Below are 15367 nucleotides of genomic sequence, written 5' to 3' on the forward strand. Positions count from 1 at the left end.
GTGCGTGCGTGTGTGTGTGTGTGTGAGAGAGAGAGTGTGCGTGCGTGTGTGTGCGTGCGTGCGTGCGTGTGTGTGTGTGCTGCATTTACAATATGTATTTTGTGAACCAATTTGTCCCTTTTTTCACTAAATTTGTTCCTCTATTATTATTATTTTTGAAATATCTGTCTCAGATTCTCCACTGAAATATTTCCTCATCTGCTTAATAAATAAATTAATAATAAAAATAAATAAATAAATAAATAAATAAAGGTCTTACAAAAATGTATTCAAATATAGTTTCCAATTATCTGACTTAAATAGTATGTTACCTGACTCCTGAGCTACTCCTGATCCTCTCCCTGCTTAGACCATTCATGTTCTAACAGCTGCTCTAATGTTGGTGTTTCATCTGGATCATATTTCATGCAGAGGCGTATCAGATCCTGACATTCTGTATAGGTTTTGAGGAAAGCATTGGTTAGTCATGTATGTTCTTTATGATCATGTGACACGCTAATGTCATCATGTACAGATATCACTTCTGACCAGCCAGTTTGTCTACTAAATATTTACGTTACCAGTCATTCAGAACTGGTAAACAATAATGTCTAGCTGTTTCTGTATTTCAGTTTGCATTTGATGAGACCTCCGTGATATCACACAGAGGCTTTATGTGTGTAGCGTCATTGTTATTGCCTCACCTTTTGAACAGCGGTTGGAATCAAACCTTGGATTGTTTTCTAGAGCAGACTGGCCGTCCACCATTCTGTACAGTAGGTTTCCCAGAGACAACACTGTCTCACTGAGCGCATATTTGTGCTGCACATAAAGCTCCGGCACCACATGTCCTGACCAAGCAACCAAGAGAGATTCAGAGTTGAGCAAACATTTCATTTAGAAAAAATAATATATCACTGCAGCATTAGTCTACTTTCTACACACAGTTACTCGCTCTGTCATCATAGAATATAATACTAAGCTAACTCACCTCTGTATTGGTTGTCTTCATCATCACAACCTTCAATAAGTTCTCCACAGCCAAAGTCTATCAGTTTGAGCTGCAGCGTGTCTGTATTGATCAGGATGTTGTCCACCCTGATGTCATTATGGGCGACACCGCGGTCCATACAGTGTTTGGCTGCGAGAACTGCCTGGAGCATAAAGCGACGCGCTTGATTTTCATCTAAGCGACGCCTGTTGAGTTTGAGGAAACTTTTCAGGGTCATGCAGGGCTGCGGATACTCCAAGATGAGGATGTGATGATGTGCCTCTTCAAACCAGTCCAGCATCTGGACAATGTTAGGGTTTGTCTGAGATTTTTTCACCAGCAGATTTAGAGCCACTTCCATGATCAATGGCTTGGAATAGCCAGGCTAGAGAAAAATGTTCAACAAAAGGTTAGCTGACAATGTTTTACGTATTTGATGTATTATGTTTGATTTATTTGGGTGTTACAACTTACAATAATGATATAATCATCCTCCTTATACTTAGGAATGATCTTGATGGCAACCTGCAAAAGGAAAATAAAACTTAATTTTTACCAAGCATGGGTACATTAATCATATTAAATCTGAATCTGCAATATGCAATCACTCATCTATTTATATTTGTTTTTATCAAAACAGTGGATGTTCAACTATAAGTCAGGTTCACAAAAAAATACTGGGCAAGTAAAACGCAAACAAGTAGCAAAAGGTTTGGTAAATACAGTGAAAGTGGCTCTACCTGCTGGCCATCAGATTTGCGAGTCCCCTTAAACACCGTGCCGAAACCTCCTATTCCCAGTCTCTGTCTCATTTCATATAGGGAGGAAAATGAAACCGGTTCATCGGGATGTGTTGCGCCAGGAGTCGGCCTGAGACTGGATGGACCTGGAACAGGCATTAACTCGGAACTGAGGCCGGATGGACCCGGCAGTGGATCTGCTGGATCCTGGAGAGCCATTGGCCCCAGGCCTGATGGATCTGGCTGTGGATCTGCTGGATCTGTTGGATCTGTTGGCTCAACACCAGATGGACCAGGCCGGGGATCAGGTGAAACTTTGTTGCCACCGAAGACGGCGCTATTTACAGCCTGCCACGTTCTCTTGAAGAATGCATGGATGCCTTTCTTTTTCTTCATTTTTGTTTGCTTTTCTAAAGAAAGAGAAAGTAGAAATAGAAGAGTAACAGAAATGACCACCAGAGGACCTTTTATTTGATTTGCATTTGAAACTTTTAAAACCTGCCTTCATGGACCCTCTTCACGTTTCCGGGGTTCTCAGCAGCACAAGCAGTCATAGTTGAGTAAACTTATAATGACAGGAACAGACACTATAGCAAATATAAATTTTTGCGTGTCCATTTGCCTCAATAGCAAAAGAAAAACATAGTGTTTTAATGATTTTCATTACTGAGACATATGCACGTAAACACTCATGCAGCAGCGTTAACTAGTTTTCTTTCATTTAATAGAGCCAAGGAAATATAATACAAAGTATAGTATTATAAATATACATTACATTTATATATATATATATATATATAATGACATTATATTTTGGGGCATATGATTTTCATTATCATCAGAGGCCTTGGGAGTGAGCATAGTTTGGCTTCTTTTTTGTGAATGGATATCAATGGAGAAGAGTTCAGTTCAATCTGAGTGAAAAGGCTGATTTCAAACTTTGTTTCCATCTCTTATATTGTTACTGACCTGTTGGGCTTATCTCCACAGCGGACACTAAGTCTAAATATCGTGTCTGTGTGGATAGGCTTGGAATCGGGCTGTGCTTCACTGAACTGAGAACTGAAGTGATTAGCGCGAGCGCTAGAAGCCTCTGTCATTGTGACGTCATCAGCTCGTCTGTGACGCGGGCGTTCTATGAATGACGCAGCGGCGCGCAGAGGACCGAAGCAAGTTGACTTCTAAAGCTTTCATTTAGATGTATAGTCCTAGGTTTATATTAATTTAAATGATTTTTGATCAAAATATAACTATTTACGTGCAATAATACAATACATTTATAAAAAAGCAATATTATTGACAGTATTAATGAATATAAATTCATATAAAAAATGTGATTAGTATAATATAAATAAATATGTTTTGTTGTTATAAGTTTAGGGATAGTGTTTAACTAGTATTAGTATTTATTAGTTAGTATTTAATTTACTTTGAATTAATTTACTTTATTTTCCTTTTTAAAAGTTTAAAAGTTACAAGCAGAGTTAATTTTGAGTTAGCGCTAGAAGCCTCTGTCATTGTGACGTCATCAACTCGTCTGTGACGCGGGCGTTCTATGAATGACGTAGCGGCGCGCAGAGGACCGAAGCAAGTTGACTTCTAATTAGATGTATAGTCCTAGGTTTATATTAATTTAAATGATTTTTGATCAAAATATAACTATTTACGTGCAATAATACAATACATTTATAAAAAAGCAATATTATTGACAGTATTAATGAATATAAATTCATATAAAAAATGTGATTAGTATAATATAAATAAATATGTTTTGTTGTTATAAGTTTAGGGATAGTGTTTAACTAGTATTAGTATTTATTAGTTAGTATTTAATTTACTTTGAATTAATTTACTTTATTTTCCTTTTTAAAAGTTTAAAAGTTACAAGCAGAGTTAAATTGGAGTTTTTGGTTTTGTATAATTATTTATTATTCAATGTTATTACTTTATTATTCTATGATTATAACTGTTCTATTTAGCTTCATCTATGTATCAGTAAATAATCACACATTTTATTGGATTTATTGTATTTAATTTATCTGAATTCACCCCGATTCAGTAAAACGTGTAAATGTATTAAAGTCCACAGTATTTTATGTACAGCTGAGTGAGTTGACTCAGATCAGCAAAGACTTTTTTTGTTCAAGGTGTAATAGTTACCCCATCAAGAGTGGTCCAGCAGAGGGCACTACACACTATGTTTTCAGGGTTAATATGAAAGTCAGTGTATTTGTGCAAGCCTTACATTTACATTATGTGAGTATTCAGTAATCCTGTTTCTTGCATATGAGGGTGTATAAAACAGGAACACCTTTTTTCAATTGCACAAATTTTAGTTCCTCGTGTATTTTCCAAAGAAAAGTATTCTTCTTCTACCTTCCACAGGAGTATTTTGATACTTTAGAAATCCATGTCATACATTAGATACAAAACATCAGCCAAGTGTCGTCTGTGTTCAGATGCTGCTAGAGCTTTCATCAGAACTGGCGTTTCTGAGCCGTTTTTCAATGACTTTTATTCAGTTGGTTTTAATGACTTTCTTCACATTTAAGCCAAGCCTTTAAAAAATGCACAAGGTTCACTACAGTCTCAAGGCTCACGGCGCCCCAGACACAAATATTTTGACTATTCAGAAAAGATAAATCACTGTCTGGTCATCTGAGATCTCAGTATGCAGATAAACATTAGGATTGCATGTCTTTTTGCATGTCAGATTTCTGTTTAGTTCCATACAATAAAAATCCAAAGAGTTCAATATTGGTTGAACCCCAACTTTTTTTTTAATTATCTTAATTTGTGTTTTGCAGAAGACTGTCATATGTTTGCAACCTGAGAGTGAGTAAATGTGCCCAAATACTGTATTTTGTCTCTCTGTGTTTGTTGCTCTTTGTCTCTCTTATTTTCTTGATTCTAAATGTATTTTTCTGCAGGAAGTAAAGATCAAATGTCCACCCTTTGGCTCCTCTGTAATGCTGTTGCACGGGCTCAACAAACCCCACACACAGTATCTGTTTTCTCTTTTAGGGGTCACTTGCCTGCTAGTATTTTTATAATCTCCATCTTTCCTGACCTGTTGCTCTTCTCCTGGCGCCAGTGGTCTCTGACCCCCCCATGCGTCCCTCGACCCCTGGGTGGATAATTGAGACCAGCTGTTGCAAGGTGCCTTACCCAGCAGCCCCTGCTCCACTGCACTTGCCGTTTTGCCAGACTGCTCACTTAAGATCTGCTGGTCTCCTCCTTGAACTCTGCATGTCTTCTCCATCAATCTCTCTGATGGACTGATTACCCTAATCTTAGCCTCTCAATCTCTCTCTCTTTCTCTCTTCCTATTGGGTGCTTGGCATTTAACAGGCACTTTTTTTACCCAGAGAGGCTTACAGTACACTAATAGCAGAAACAGACCCCCGGGGAACCTGGGGATAAGTGATTTGCTCAAGGGCGCATTGGTTCACAACTGTAAAGTTCTTCAAAAAAATAAAACGGTGCATTTCCAAAAAATGTTCATGCTATGTTTTCTTTTTAAAGTTTATGTCATCAAATGAATGTTTTAATATAGGTTTAAATCTTATAAAAAGCACAGCCAAACATGAATTCCTATTATTGTATGTTAAACTTCAAATGGGCATAATACCTTGGAAGATACAAACTGTAATGCAAATGCAATATTTTGAACAAAAACTATACATTGTCTTATTTGAGTCCTAATATGTTGAAATTTACAAATAAAATAAAAAAAATATTTTTTTTTTTTGCCAGTTAAATCACTGTTTTCACCTATGTAGAATGAAAAATGTTCATCATGTGACCAATTTTTTGATGCAAAGCACTCTGAAGAACATTAATAGACCACTGAGAATTACAAAGAGACAGGTCCAGTAGTGCTTTCAGAAATCCCAAACTTACGGATCCAAAAGATTTCATTGCATAAAAAGTCTTCATTTTATTTCTCATCACTGTCTCTGCAAAAAAAAAGAGATTTAAGCATTCTCAGTTGTGTGCTTACTGGAGCTGAATGTCACGTTTAATTGCATGTTATTTGTAATTTAATGATAGAGACATGAAGGATGATTCCACCTCCATCCCAGCTAACACACGTTCCCTCCAGCAGTCGTCTCCATGCCATAAAAGCATTCACAGTCAGAGCTCCTCGTCCCCAGGCTAGAAGATTCCACCGCCCTGATGAAGGAGCTCTTCACACCCAGCAGCACAAATATCTCTCTGCTGACCATGATCCGGGGGAATATCCGTTCTCTCAATCCATTCTGATTGCTCATTTTACGCTCTCAGCCTCCTCCAACAGTCATGCACCGATTAAAACATTGGCTGCAATGTATAGAAACACTGTATGCTGTATATAGTTTTTCCCTGCATTTTTGATATTGTGAGGAAAAATGTCAGTCCCTGTTAGAAAAGACTGCCACCTTTTTTTTTATATATAATGTTTTCTGTCGAGGTTAGGTTTAGGGGGATAGAAGAGACAGGACATATAAAATCATGTCTATAGAAAGCCCTCATAAATCACAAAGAAACAACATTAGGGGAGTCACAGTCTCTCTGGCTCCACAACCTCATGAAAGGAGAGAGAGAGAGAGAGAGAGAGAGAGAGAGAGAGAGCATTTTCACTCCTCCTTATGTGAAGGTGTGTTTTTGAGGTGTGTAATTCAGTAGCATGTCTCTTTTCTTACATTTGGTTTGCACTGTATAGAAATATAGTTCTGTAGTGTGCTGTAAACATTGCATGGGAGGTCTTTATAACAGTTCCCTCGCTCTCCCTTCCTTTAAATGTGTCTCTCTACCCAACACCTGCTGAGACATGAGGGTCCTTAAACCGGAAGGGTGTGTGTGTGTGTGTGTGTGTGTGTGTGTGTGTGTGGAAGGGAGATGAGGTGTGGGGTTTCTTGATTCTAAATGTATTTTTCTGCAGGAAGTAAAGATCAAATGTCCACCCTTTGGCTCCTCTGTAATGCTGTTGCACGGGCTCAACAAACCCCACACACAGTATCTGTTTTCTCTTTTAGGGGCCAATTGCCTGCTAGTATTTTTATAGTCTCCATCTTTCCTGACCTGTTGCTCTTCTCCTGGCGCCAGTGGTCTCTGACCCCCCCATGCGTCCCTCGACCCCTGGGTGGATAATTGAGACCAGCTGTTGCAAGGTGCCTTACCCAGCAGCCCCTGCTCCACTGCACTTGCCGTTTTGCCAGACTGCTCACTTAAGATCTGCTGGTCTCCTCCTTGAACTCTGCATGTCTTCTCCATCAATCTCTCTGATGGACTGATTACCCTAATCTTAGCCTCTCAATCTCTCTCTCTTTCTCTCTTCCTATTGGGTGCTTGGCATTTAACAGGCACTTTTTTTACCCAGAGAGGCTTACAGTACACTAATAGCAGAAACAGACCCCCGGGGAACCTGGGGATAAGTGATTTGCTCAAGGGCGCATTGGTTCACAACTGTAAAGTTCTTCAAAAAAATAAAACGGTGCATTTCCAAAAAATGTTCATGCTATGTTTTCTTTTTAAAGTTTATGTCATCAAATGAATGTTTTAATATAGGTTTAAATCTTATAAAAAGCACAGCCAAACATGAATTCCTATTATTGTATGTTAAACTTCAAATGGGCATAATACCTTGGAAGATACAAACTGTAATGCAAATGCAATATTTTGAACAAAAACTATACATTGTCTTATTTGAGTCCTAATATGTTGAAATTTACAAATAAAATAAAAAAAATAAAAAAAAATTTTGCCAGTTAAATCACTGTTTTCACCTATGTAGAATGAAAAATGTTCATCATGTGACCAATTTTTTGATGCAAAGCACTCTGAAGAACATTAATAGACCACTGAGAATTACAAAGAGACAGGTCCAGTAGTGCTTTCAGAAATCCCAAACTTACGGATCCAAAAGATTTCATTGCATAAAAAGTCTTCATTTTATTTCTCATCACTGTCTCTGCAAAAAAAAAGAGATTTAAGCATTCTCAGTTGTGTGCTTACTGGAGCTGAATGTCACGTTTAATTGCATGTTATTTGTAATTTAATGACAGAGACATGAAGGATGATTCCACCTCCATCCCAGCTAACACACGTTCCCTCCAGCAGTCGTCTCCATGCCATAAAAGCATTCACAGTCAGAGCTCCTCGTCCCCAGGCTAGAAGATTCCACCGCCCTGATGAAGGAGCTCTTCACACCCAGCAGCACAAATATCTCTCTGCTGACCATGATCCGGGGGAATATCCGTTCTCTCAATCCATTCTGATTGCTCATTTTACGCTCTCAGCCTCCTCCAACAGTCATGCACCGATTAAAACATTGGCTGCAATGTATAGAAACACTGTATGCTGTATATAGTTTTTCCCTGCATTTTTGATATTGTGAGGAAAAATGTCAGTCCCTGTTAGAAAAACCTGCCACCTTTTTTTTTATATATAATGTTTTCTGTCGAGGTTAGGTTTAGGGGGATAGAAGAGACAGGACATATAAAATCATGTCTATAGAAAGCCCTCATAAATCACAAAGAAACAACATTAGGGGAGTCACAGTCTCTCTGGCTCCACAACCTCATGAAAGGAGAGAGAGAGAGAGAGAGAGAGAGAGAGAGAGAGAGCATTTTCACTCCTCCTTATGTGAAGGTGTGTTTTTGAGGTGTGTAATTCAGTAGCATGTCTCTTTTCTTACATTTGGTTTGCACTGTATAGAAATATAGTTCTGTAGTGTGCTGTAAACATTGCATGGGAGGTCTTTATAACAGTTCCCTCGCTCTCCCTTCCTTTAAATGTGTCTCTCTACCCAACACCTGCTGAGACATGAGGGTCCTTAAACCGGAAGGGTGTGTGTGTGTGTGTGTGTGTGTGTGTGTGTGTGTGGAAGGGAGATGAGGTGGGGGGAACTTTAGAAGACAATAACTTCTTGATTGTTACTACACTTGTCTCCCCCCCCTCTCTGTCTCTCTCTCTCACACACACACACGTGGAAGGGAGATGAGGTGTGGGGAACTTTAGAAGACAATAACTTCTTGATTGTTACTACACTTGTCTCCCACCCCTCTCTGTTTCTCTCTCTCTCACACACACACACACACACACACACACACACATACACACAGCTCTTTGAACTGCAGAGATGAGCATGCATAAGCTAATTAGCCATTTGCTGCTCATTTAGCACCTCAGTGAAAAACTGTATTGAGCCTGTTAACATTGCTGTGGAAATCTGTAATGCTAACAAGCGTTTGTATGTTTGTTGTAATAATACCGTTTCTATAACAGTTAGAAATACCTTTTTTTTAAATAATCACACTTTAGTGTACTTATTACGGAAATAATATATTTTAAAAGAATATACTTAAGTGTGGACTGAATGTAATGTTTAATTGCATGTTATTTGCAATCAAATGAAATTTATTATAGTTTAAATTCATATTGAATGCAATTAGTTGAACTTAAGTGTGCTTTTAAGTAGGACTTGTTTAAATGTAATTTCATAATTACTTCTGTTGTCTTTGAAATATAGTTAAAGTGTACCGCTAAATGTACTGACAAACATTTATGGTAAACTAAAATATATTTTAATGTTGTTTTTATTAATACTTAATTTTAAAAAAAACTTATAAAAAAAACTTAATAAAAAACTGTTTTTACAGTTTTTTATATTTTGAAGATTTTGAAGTACACATCAAGTGCACATTCAATACAATTAAGCACACTTCTTTTTCCCTAGTGTTTGCTCTGTTCAGGCTTATATTATTCATTATAAAAAGAGCTGAAGTTATTTTGATATGTTTTATCTTCTGTTGACGTTTTACTAACATGTCAATTTAAGCATGTTTTGTCAAACCGAATGGAATGTTTGTTTGTCACCTATGATGAGGTCATTTCCTGGAGGATGTTCTCATTAAAAACATGCTTTTGTCAGTCAAAGGGTTATTACAAACCACTGAAAGAGTGAAATTGAGGACAAAGAAAAAAACTGTAAATTGATTGCCAACAACAACAAAAAAAAACCTTCAAGGGTGAAAAAAGAGCTGAAGTTATTTTGATATGTTTTATCTTCTGTTGACGTTTTACTAACGTCAATTTAAGCATGTTTTGTCAAACCGAATGGAATGTTTGTTTGTCACCTATGATGATGTCATTTCCTGGAGGATGTTCTCATTAAAAACATGCTTTTGTCAGTCAAAGGGTTATTACAAACCACTGAAAGAGTGAAATTGAGGACAAAGAAAAAAACTGTAAATTGATTGCCAACAACAACAAAAAAAAACTGTTTTGTCTGAAACATTTAATAGAGGGAAAAAAATGAAGAAACAAAAGGAACATTTCAAAATAAATTGCCAGTTTTTCTTCCTTTTTCCCCCTATTTTTGGGAAAACATCCACTCAAACCAAAGTAGTGAAATGATTTATAATTTACTGAAATGACCAACAACCTATGTTCACTTAATTGTGGAATTGTGTTAAAAGAAACCCAACTGATATGTTTTCCATCTTTATTATGTTTATTGAGGACCTTTACATTGTTGACATTATTCTCTGACTGTTGACATTAATTTAAATGTTGTGTGTGTCTTTAGTGGCGTCTCTCAGCAGTGGGACGGATGTAAGCACATCTGGAAAGACTTATGTGCTGGAGGCGGGGGTCTCTGGAGCCGAGCTGCTGCTGCGGTGTGTGTGTGTGTGTGTGTGTGTGTTTGTGTGTGTGTGTGTGTGTGTGTGTGTGTGTGGGAATTCTCTCTGCTTTCTCTGTAGGGGGGAGATTTTCTCAAAACCCCCAAAAACTAGCTTTAAATTAATGACTTCAGTGTGAGTGTGTGTGTCCCCATGTGCAGAAAAGAGAGACTGTATTGATAAAACCTCACTATCCTTAATCGTTTGTTTGTTTGTTTTTTCATTTCATTTTCATTCATGCCCGGACACCATTAGCACCGCCAATTTTAGATAATTATCACTTTTTCTTTTCAGTCTGTGAGTCTGGTCCATGCAGTTCATGGTAATATTAATCCATTTTAATACATGACATTTTGTTTGGTAATCAATTTTGGTACCATGCCAGGTTGATGAACAATGTAACATTTGGGTCCTGACGCAAAACCATTTGAGAACAACCTCAGACACACACAGAATATCTCCTTCCAACAAAGGCACATTGCACAGTATACTGTATATGTAATATACAGTAACGCGCAGTTTTTATAATGCCACACATGCAGAGCCACACGTGCTGTGCTCAGATCTCTGCTCTGGGCTAGAAAGCCTCTGATACATGTGTGCTGGCTTTGACTCACTGATGTGGCCTTCATGGTCTGGCTCACAGGGTATTTTTGGATCTCAGCTCTCATAATTAAATTGCACATGAAGTCCTCGAAAGAAAATAAAGAGCCACTCAAGGACAATATTCCTGAGAACCAGAAATAAAAAGCTTTGTGAATTTAGTATTTTTTCATGTCATTACATTGTTTAGAGCATAATAAAAAAATGGTAAAATAACATTTTTGAAAAATTATATTTTATTTATGTGTTATGCTATGTCCTCTGTAGAGGACACCAGGACTCAGTTTTTCTAAAAATGTACTGGACATCCAGACTTAAAACTGTGACATGTGAGGTCTCAGAGAAATTCACTGAAATATAATGTCCACTACAGAGGCAAAAACTCCATAGCTGGGTCTCAGGAGGTTAAACTATGATTCTCCCTGTAATTCCACCGTGTTTTTCTTAATATGTGTGTGTAATTATTGGTGTCCAAACCAGTGTTTGCATTGTTCATAATGTTATAGAAATGTATGAACATATAAGTTAAAATAACCAAACAAAGTGCTTTGTATTTTCAAGCAAAAAAGAACTTTGTGAGGTTTTAAACAATAAAGCAATCTCAGAATGGCCGTATTGTGACACTGTGGTTGTCAGATGTTAGTGGATCACATTCTCTACACCTGTGGTTACTCTGCTACACCTGTGTGACCCTCAGAGGAAGTGACTTCATACATCCACTACACAGCCACTTTTGATTTGAAATATTTTGTAATATTTTAGCTTACTCCAGTATATATGTCTGTGTTGATTTTTTCCTCTACTTCACTTCATTGTAGAAAGACAATTTTTCACCTATTTACCAAAAGTTTGGGGTCAGTAAGGTTTTTTTTTTAATAATATTTTATAATAAAGTGATACTTTTATTTAGCAAGGATGCATTAAATTAACCATAAAGACATTTTTTAATGTTTGTTTTCTTAACTTTCCATTCATCAAAGAATCCTGAAAAAAAAAAATTCATGATTTCCTCAAAAATATGAAGCAGCACAACTGTTTTCAACATTGATATCAGCATATTATACTGATTTCTGAAGATCATGTGACACTGAAGACTGGAGTAATGATGCTGAAAATTCAGCTCTGATCACAGGAATAAATTACATTGTTTTCTATGTGAATATAAAGTAAAGTTATTTTAAATTGTAATAATATTTCACTGTTTTTACTGTATTTCTGATCAAATAAATGCAGCCTTAGTGAACGTAAAAGACTTAATTTAGTTAAAAAACATGAAATAATCTTTCCAACCACAGACTTTTGATCAGTAGTGTATTTACTCATCCACTTTGCTGGCTTTGTGATAGCGATGTTCACCCGTGTGGTGAATCATTCATTCTTTTGAGATTATTCTTTTTAATGAATCTGTCTCCGTCACCATTCTGAGTGATTAATTTCACAAATCATGAATATGAATCAGAACTACAGGAGAAGCTCCCTGACAATGCACAATGAGTTTACAATGGGAAATTCAACTATAGTACAGTCATGTAAGCTTCAAATGTTTTTGATTTAAATTTAATGCAATGTGCAATGCTAATGAAGTAGTGTGAAATAAGATTTAAGTACTTCAGTCTGGAAAACTGGCTAAAAGTCAACACATCGTGGATTCAGGACAGGAATGAGGTTGTTTGATTCATGCACATCCACACATACCTGCGTGACTAACCCCCCTGCAGCAGGACGGCCCGGGCAGGAAGGGGAGGTGGGGCACTGAGGTGGGGTGCTGTTGTTTTGGCTCCACAGGCTGCTCAGGTGGACTGATATCTAGAATTACACAGTGACAGCTGCAGAGACGTCTCAGCAGACCTCAAACCAAGCTGGCAGGTCACTGTCTGTCACAGCTCACTGATCTCTGTGTGTTTCCATGTATTACAAACACTGTGATTCATTTCAGTCATTCTGAATCTAGCAGAGTTTGATGTTGGCGTGTGAAAAAGAAGTGCTTAATTCAAAAGAAAGTGCACTTGTAGTGTACTTACCATCTTTAAAATTATATTGTTTTTCATTCTTGCCAATAATATGATGTTAATGACATAAAAGACCACTTAAGTGTACTTAAAGAGAGTTCACTTTCATGACTGTTTCCTAACACACTTAAGTACATTATTTTAGTTTCAGTTTGAAATTTTGAAAAAAATCTAAAGTTTACTGTGCTACATTTTAAATCATTGTTTTAATACTCTTTTGACATGCTTAAAAAGTAGTACACTTACAAACGTTGATGTTTTGACACCTAATGAAGCACATTACATTACAATACGTTACATTTTAAGTTAATATATTTTAAATGAAGTACATTGCAACTTCATCATTACAAAAATATTTAAATACACGACATACAAATTTTAATATATTTTAGTTTACAATAAATGCTTGTCAGTACATTCAGCAATACTCTTTAACCATATTTAATAGAAAATTTTATAATGAAATTACATATAAAATGCAGTTAAGTGTCCGAAAATATTACATCCAATTTGCACCTAAGTACCTTCTTTTAAAGTACAGTTCAGTTCAGTTCATCTTTATTTATTTCCCTCATGATACACATAGGGTGGGAAACATCCAACAAAACCTGTCTCTAATATAACTGGGCCATAGTCATCTGCTTCCACCCCGTTATTTTACTTCCCTGGTTTGCAGTCCTCTCAAGACAATTCTTGCTGTTCACATTTAGAGAATTAAACCAGCACAGCAGTGAAAAAGATAACAGCGACTCAATATAGGATCTGTAGAACAACATCAATGTTTTATCCACATTAAATGACCGTAGTTTCCACAAGCAATACAATCCTTGCTGCCCCCTCTTACACAAAGCATCAGTATTTGGAGGAAAGGATAGGCTAACAATTACAGAATCATCAGCAAAATTCATAGTATGCCTATTTCAATCATTTGTGTACAAGATAAATAATAAAGGAGAGAGGACACATCCTTGAGGTGACCCAGCAGATGACAGCAGCCATTCAGAAAAACAGAAATGTACTTAAATGTACTGTGTTCTCTGCACAAGGAAATCTAAAATCCATCCTACAAGACTAAAATCCATCCCAAATTCATTAATGAGTTTCTCAACTAAAATATGTGGCTGAATGGTAATGGAAAGTGGATGAAAAATCACTAAAAAGTAATTTAACAAATGCTTTCGGCTCATCCAAATGCTGAAGTACTAAGTGTGAGAGAGTTACTACTGCATATACTCTACACCTCGCTTAGCCCTATATGCAAATTAAAGCGGGTCTAGAGAACTTTGAGTCCTTTGCATAATTACTGTCTTTACTAGTTTTTCTAAACTTTTCATAACTAAAGATGTAAGTGCCACGGGTCTAAAGTCATCTAATGCTGAAATGTACTTTTTCATGAGGGAAGCCTTTGTTGCAAAATGCATTAGGTAAAATTAATTAATTTTCAACTAGACTGAACAGATTTTTGTTAGTAATTTACAGTACTGAATGTAAAAAGAAAAAGTGTAAATCATCAGTCTTTGGACTGAGAGTGTTTCTATGATCCCTTAACATTCGGTCTAGATATCCTAAACAGAATTGAGTGTGTGTCTCTGTCTTATGTAACCGGAATCTTTAGTCATAGTAAGGAGACAGGTGTGGACCCACCTGACCACATCCAGAGGTCACGGGCACCTTCTGTCTCCCTTCCATCCACCTGTCTGTGCCTTCTGTGCTGGGACATCCAGTTCTCCAAACACTCACACCCAAAGGAAAACTACTGCTCAGAGTGAAGCTCAAAGAGACTTTGTCTCAGAAAATTCCTTCAAATGTTTTGAGATTATCCTTAAAGAGGTCATATGATGCTGCTAAAAAGAACATTATTTTGTGTATTTGGTGTAATGAAATGTGTTTATGCGGTTTAAGGTAAAAAAAACACATTATTTTCCACATACTGTACATTATTGTTTCTCCTCTATGCCCCGCCTTTCTGAAACGCGTCGATTTTTACAAAGCTCATCGGTCTGAAAAAGCGAGGTGTGCTCTGATTGGCCAGCTATCCAGTGCGTTGTGATTGGCCGAATACCTCAAGCGTGTGACAGAAATGTTACGTCCCTCACATACTGTGATGCCATGTCCGGCCGGAGCGACGAGACAAAAACATAAAAACCCATTATAAACAAGGCATTCGTTGCATCCAGTGGGGACATAATTATGGATTATAAACCATACAGAGTTATCCAGACTTATACTGTCTTTTTACGCGTTGCGTTGCAACGCGCCGCGTAAAAACCATGTCTGAATTTGTGATCGGAGAAATGACAAACAACAAACGCTACTCTACACTGCTCAAAACTCGCATTTGAATCATCAGTGGCAAATCCTTAAAATGAAAACGTACTT

At 37.1% G+C, this 15367-nt stretch overlaps 1 protein-coding gene across 1 annotated transcript; it reads right to left on the reverse strand.

The window, feature by feature from the left end:
• Positions 1-323: 323 nt before the first annotated feature.
• Positions 324-2264, reverse strand: LOC107738549 (serine/threonine-protein kinase pim-2-like). Its single transcript, XM_016550314.1, has 6 exons — positions 2213-2264; positions 1711-2120; positions 1445-1495; positions 971-1355; positions 684-830; positions 324-433 (listed from the first exon to the last, which is right to left on the reverse strand). Exons 1-6 carry the CDS (start codon positions 2262-2264, stop codon positions 324-326), a joined length of 1155 nt encoding a protein of 384 aa, XP_016405800.1.
• Between the last annotated feature and the right edge of the window lie 13103 nt (positions 2265-15367).

This window comes from Sinocyclocheilus rhinocerous, unplaced genomic scaffold (assembly GCF_001515625.1).
Source record: "Sinocyclocheilus rhinocerous isolate Xijiao unplaced genomic scaffold, SAMN03320098_v1.1 scaffold2119, whole genome shotgun sequence".
Taxonomy (NCBI): Eukaryota; Metazoa; Chordata; class Actinopteri; order Cypriniformes; family Cyprinidae; genus Sinocyclocheilus; species Sinocyclocheilus rhinocerous.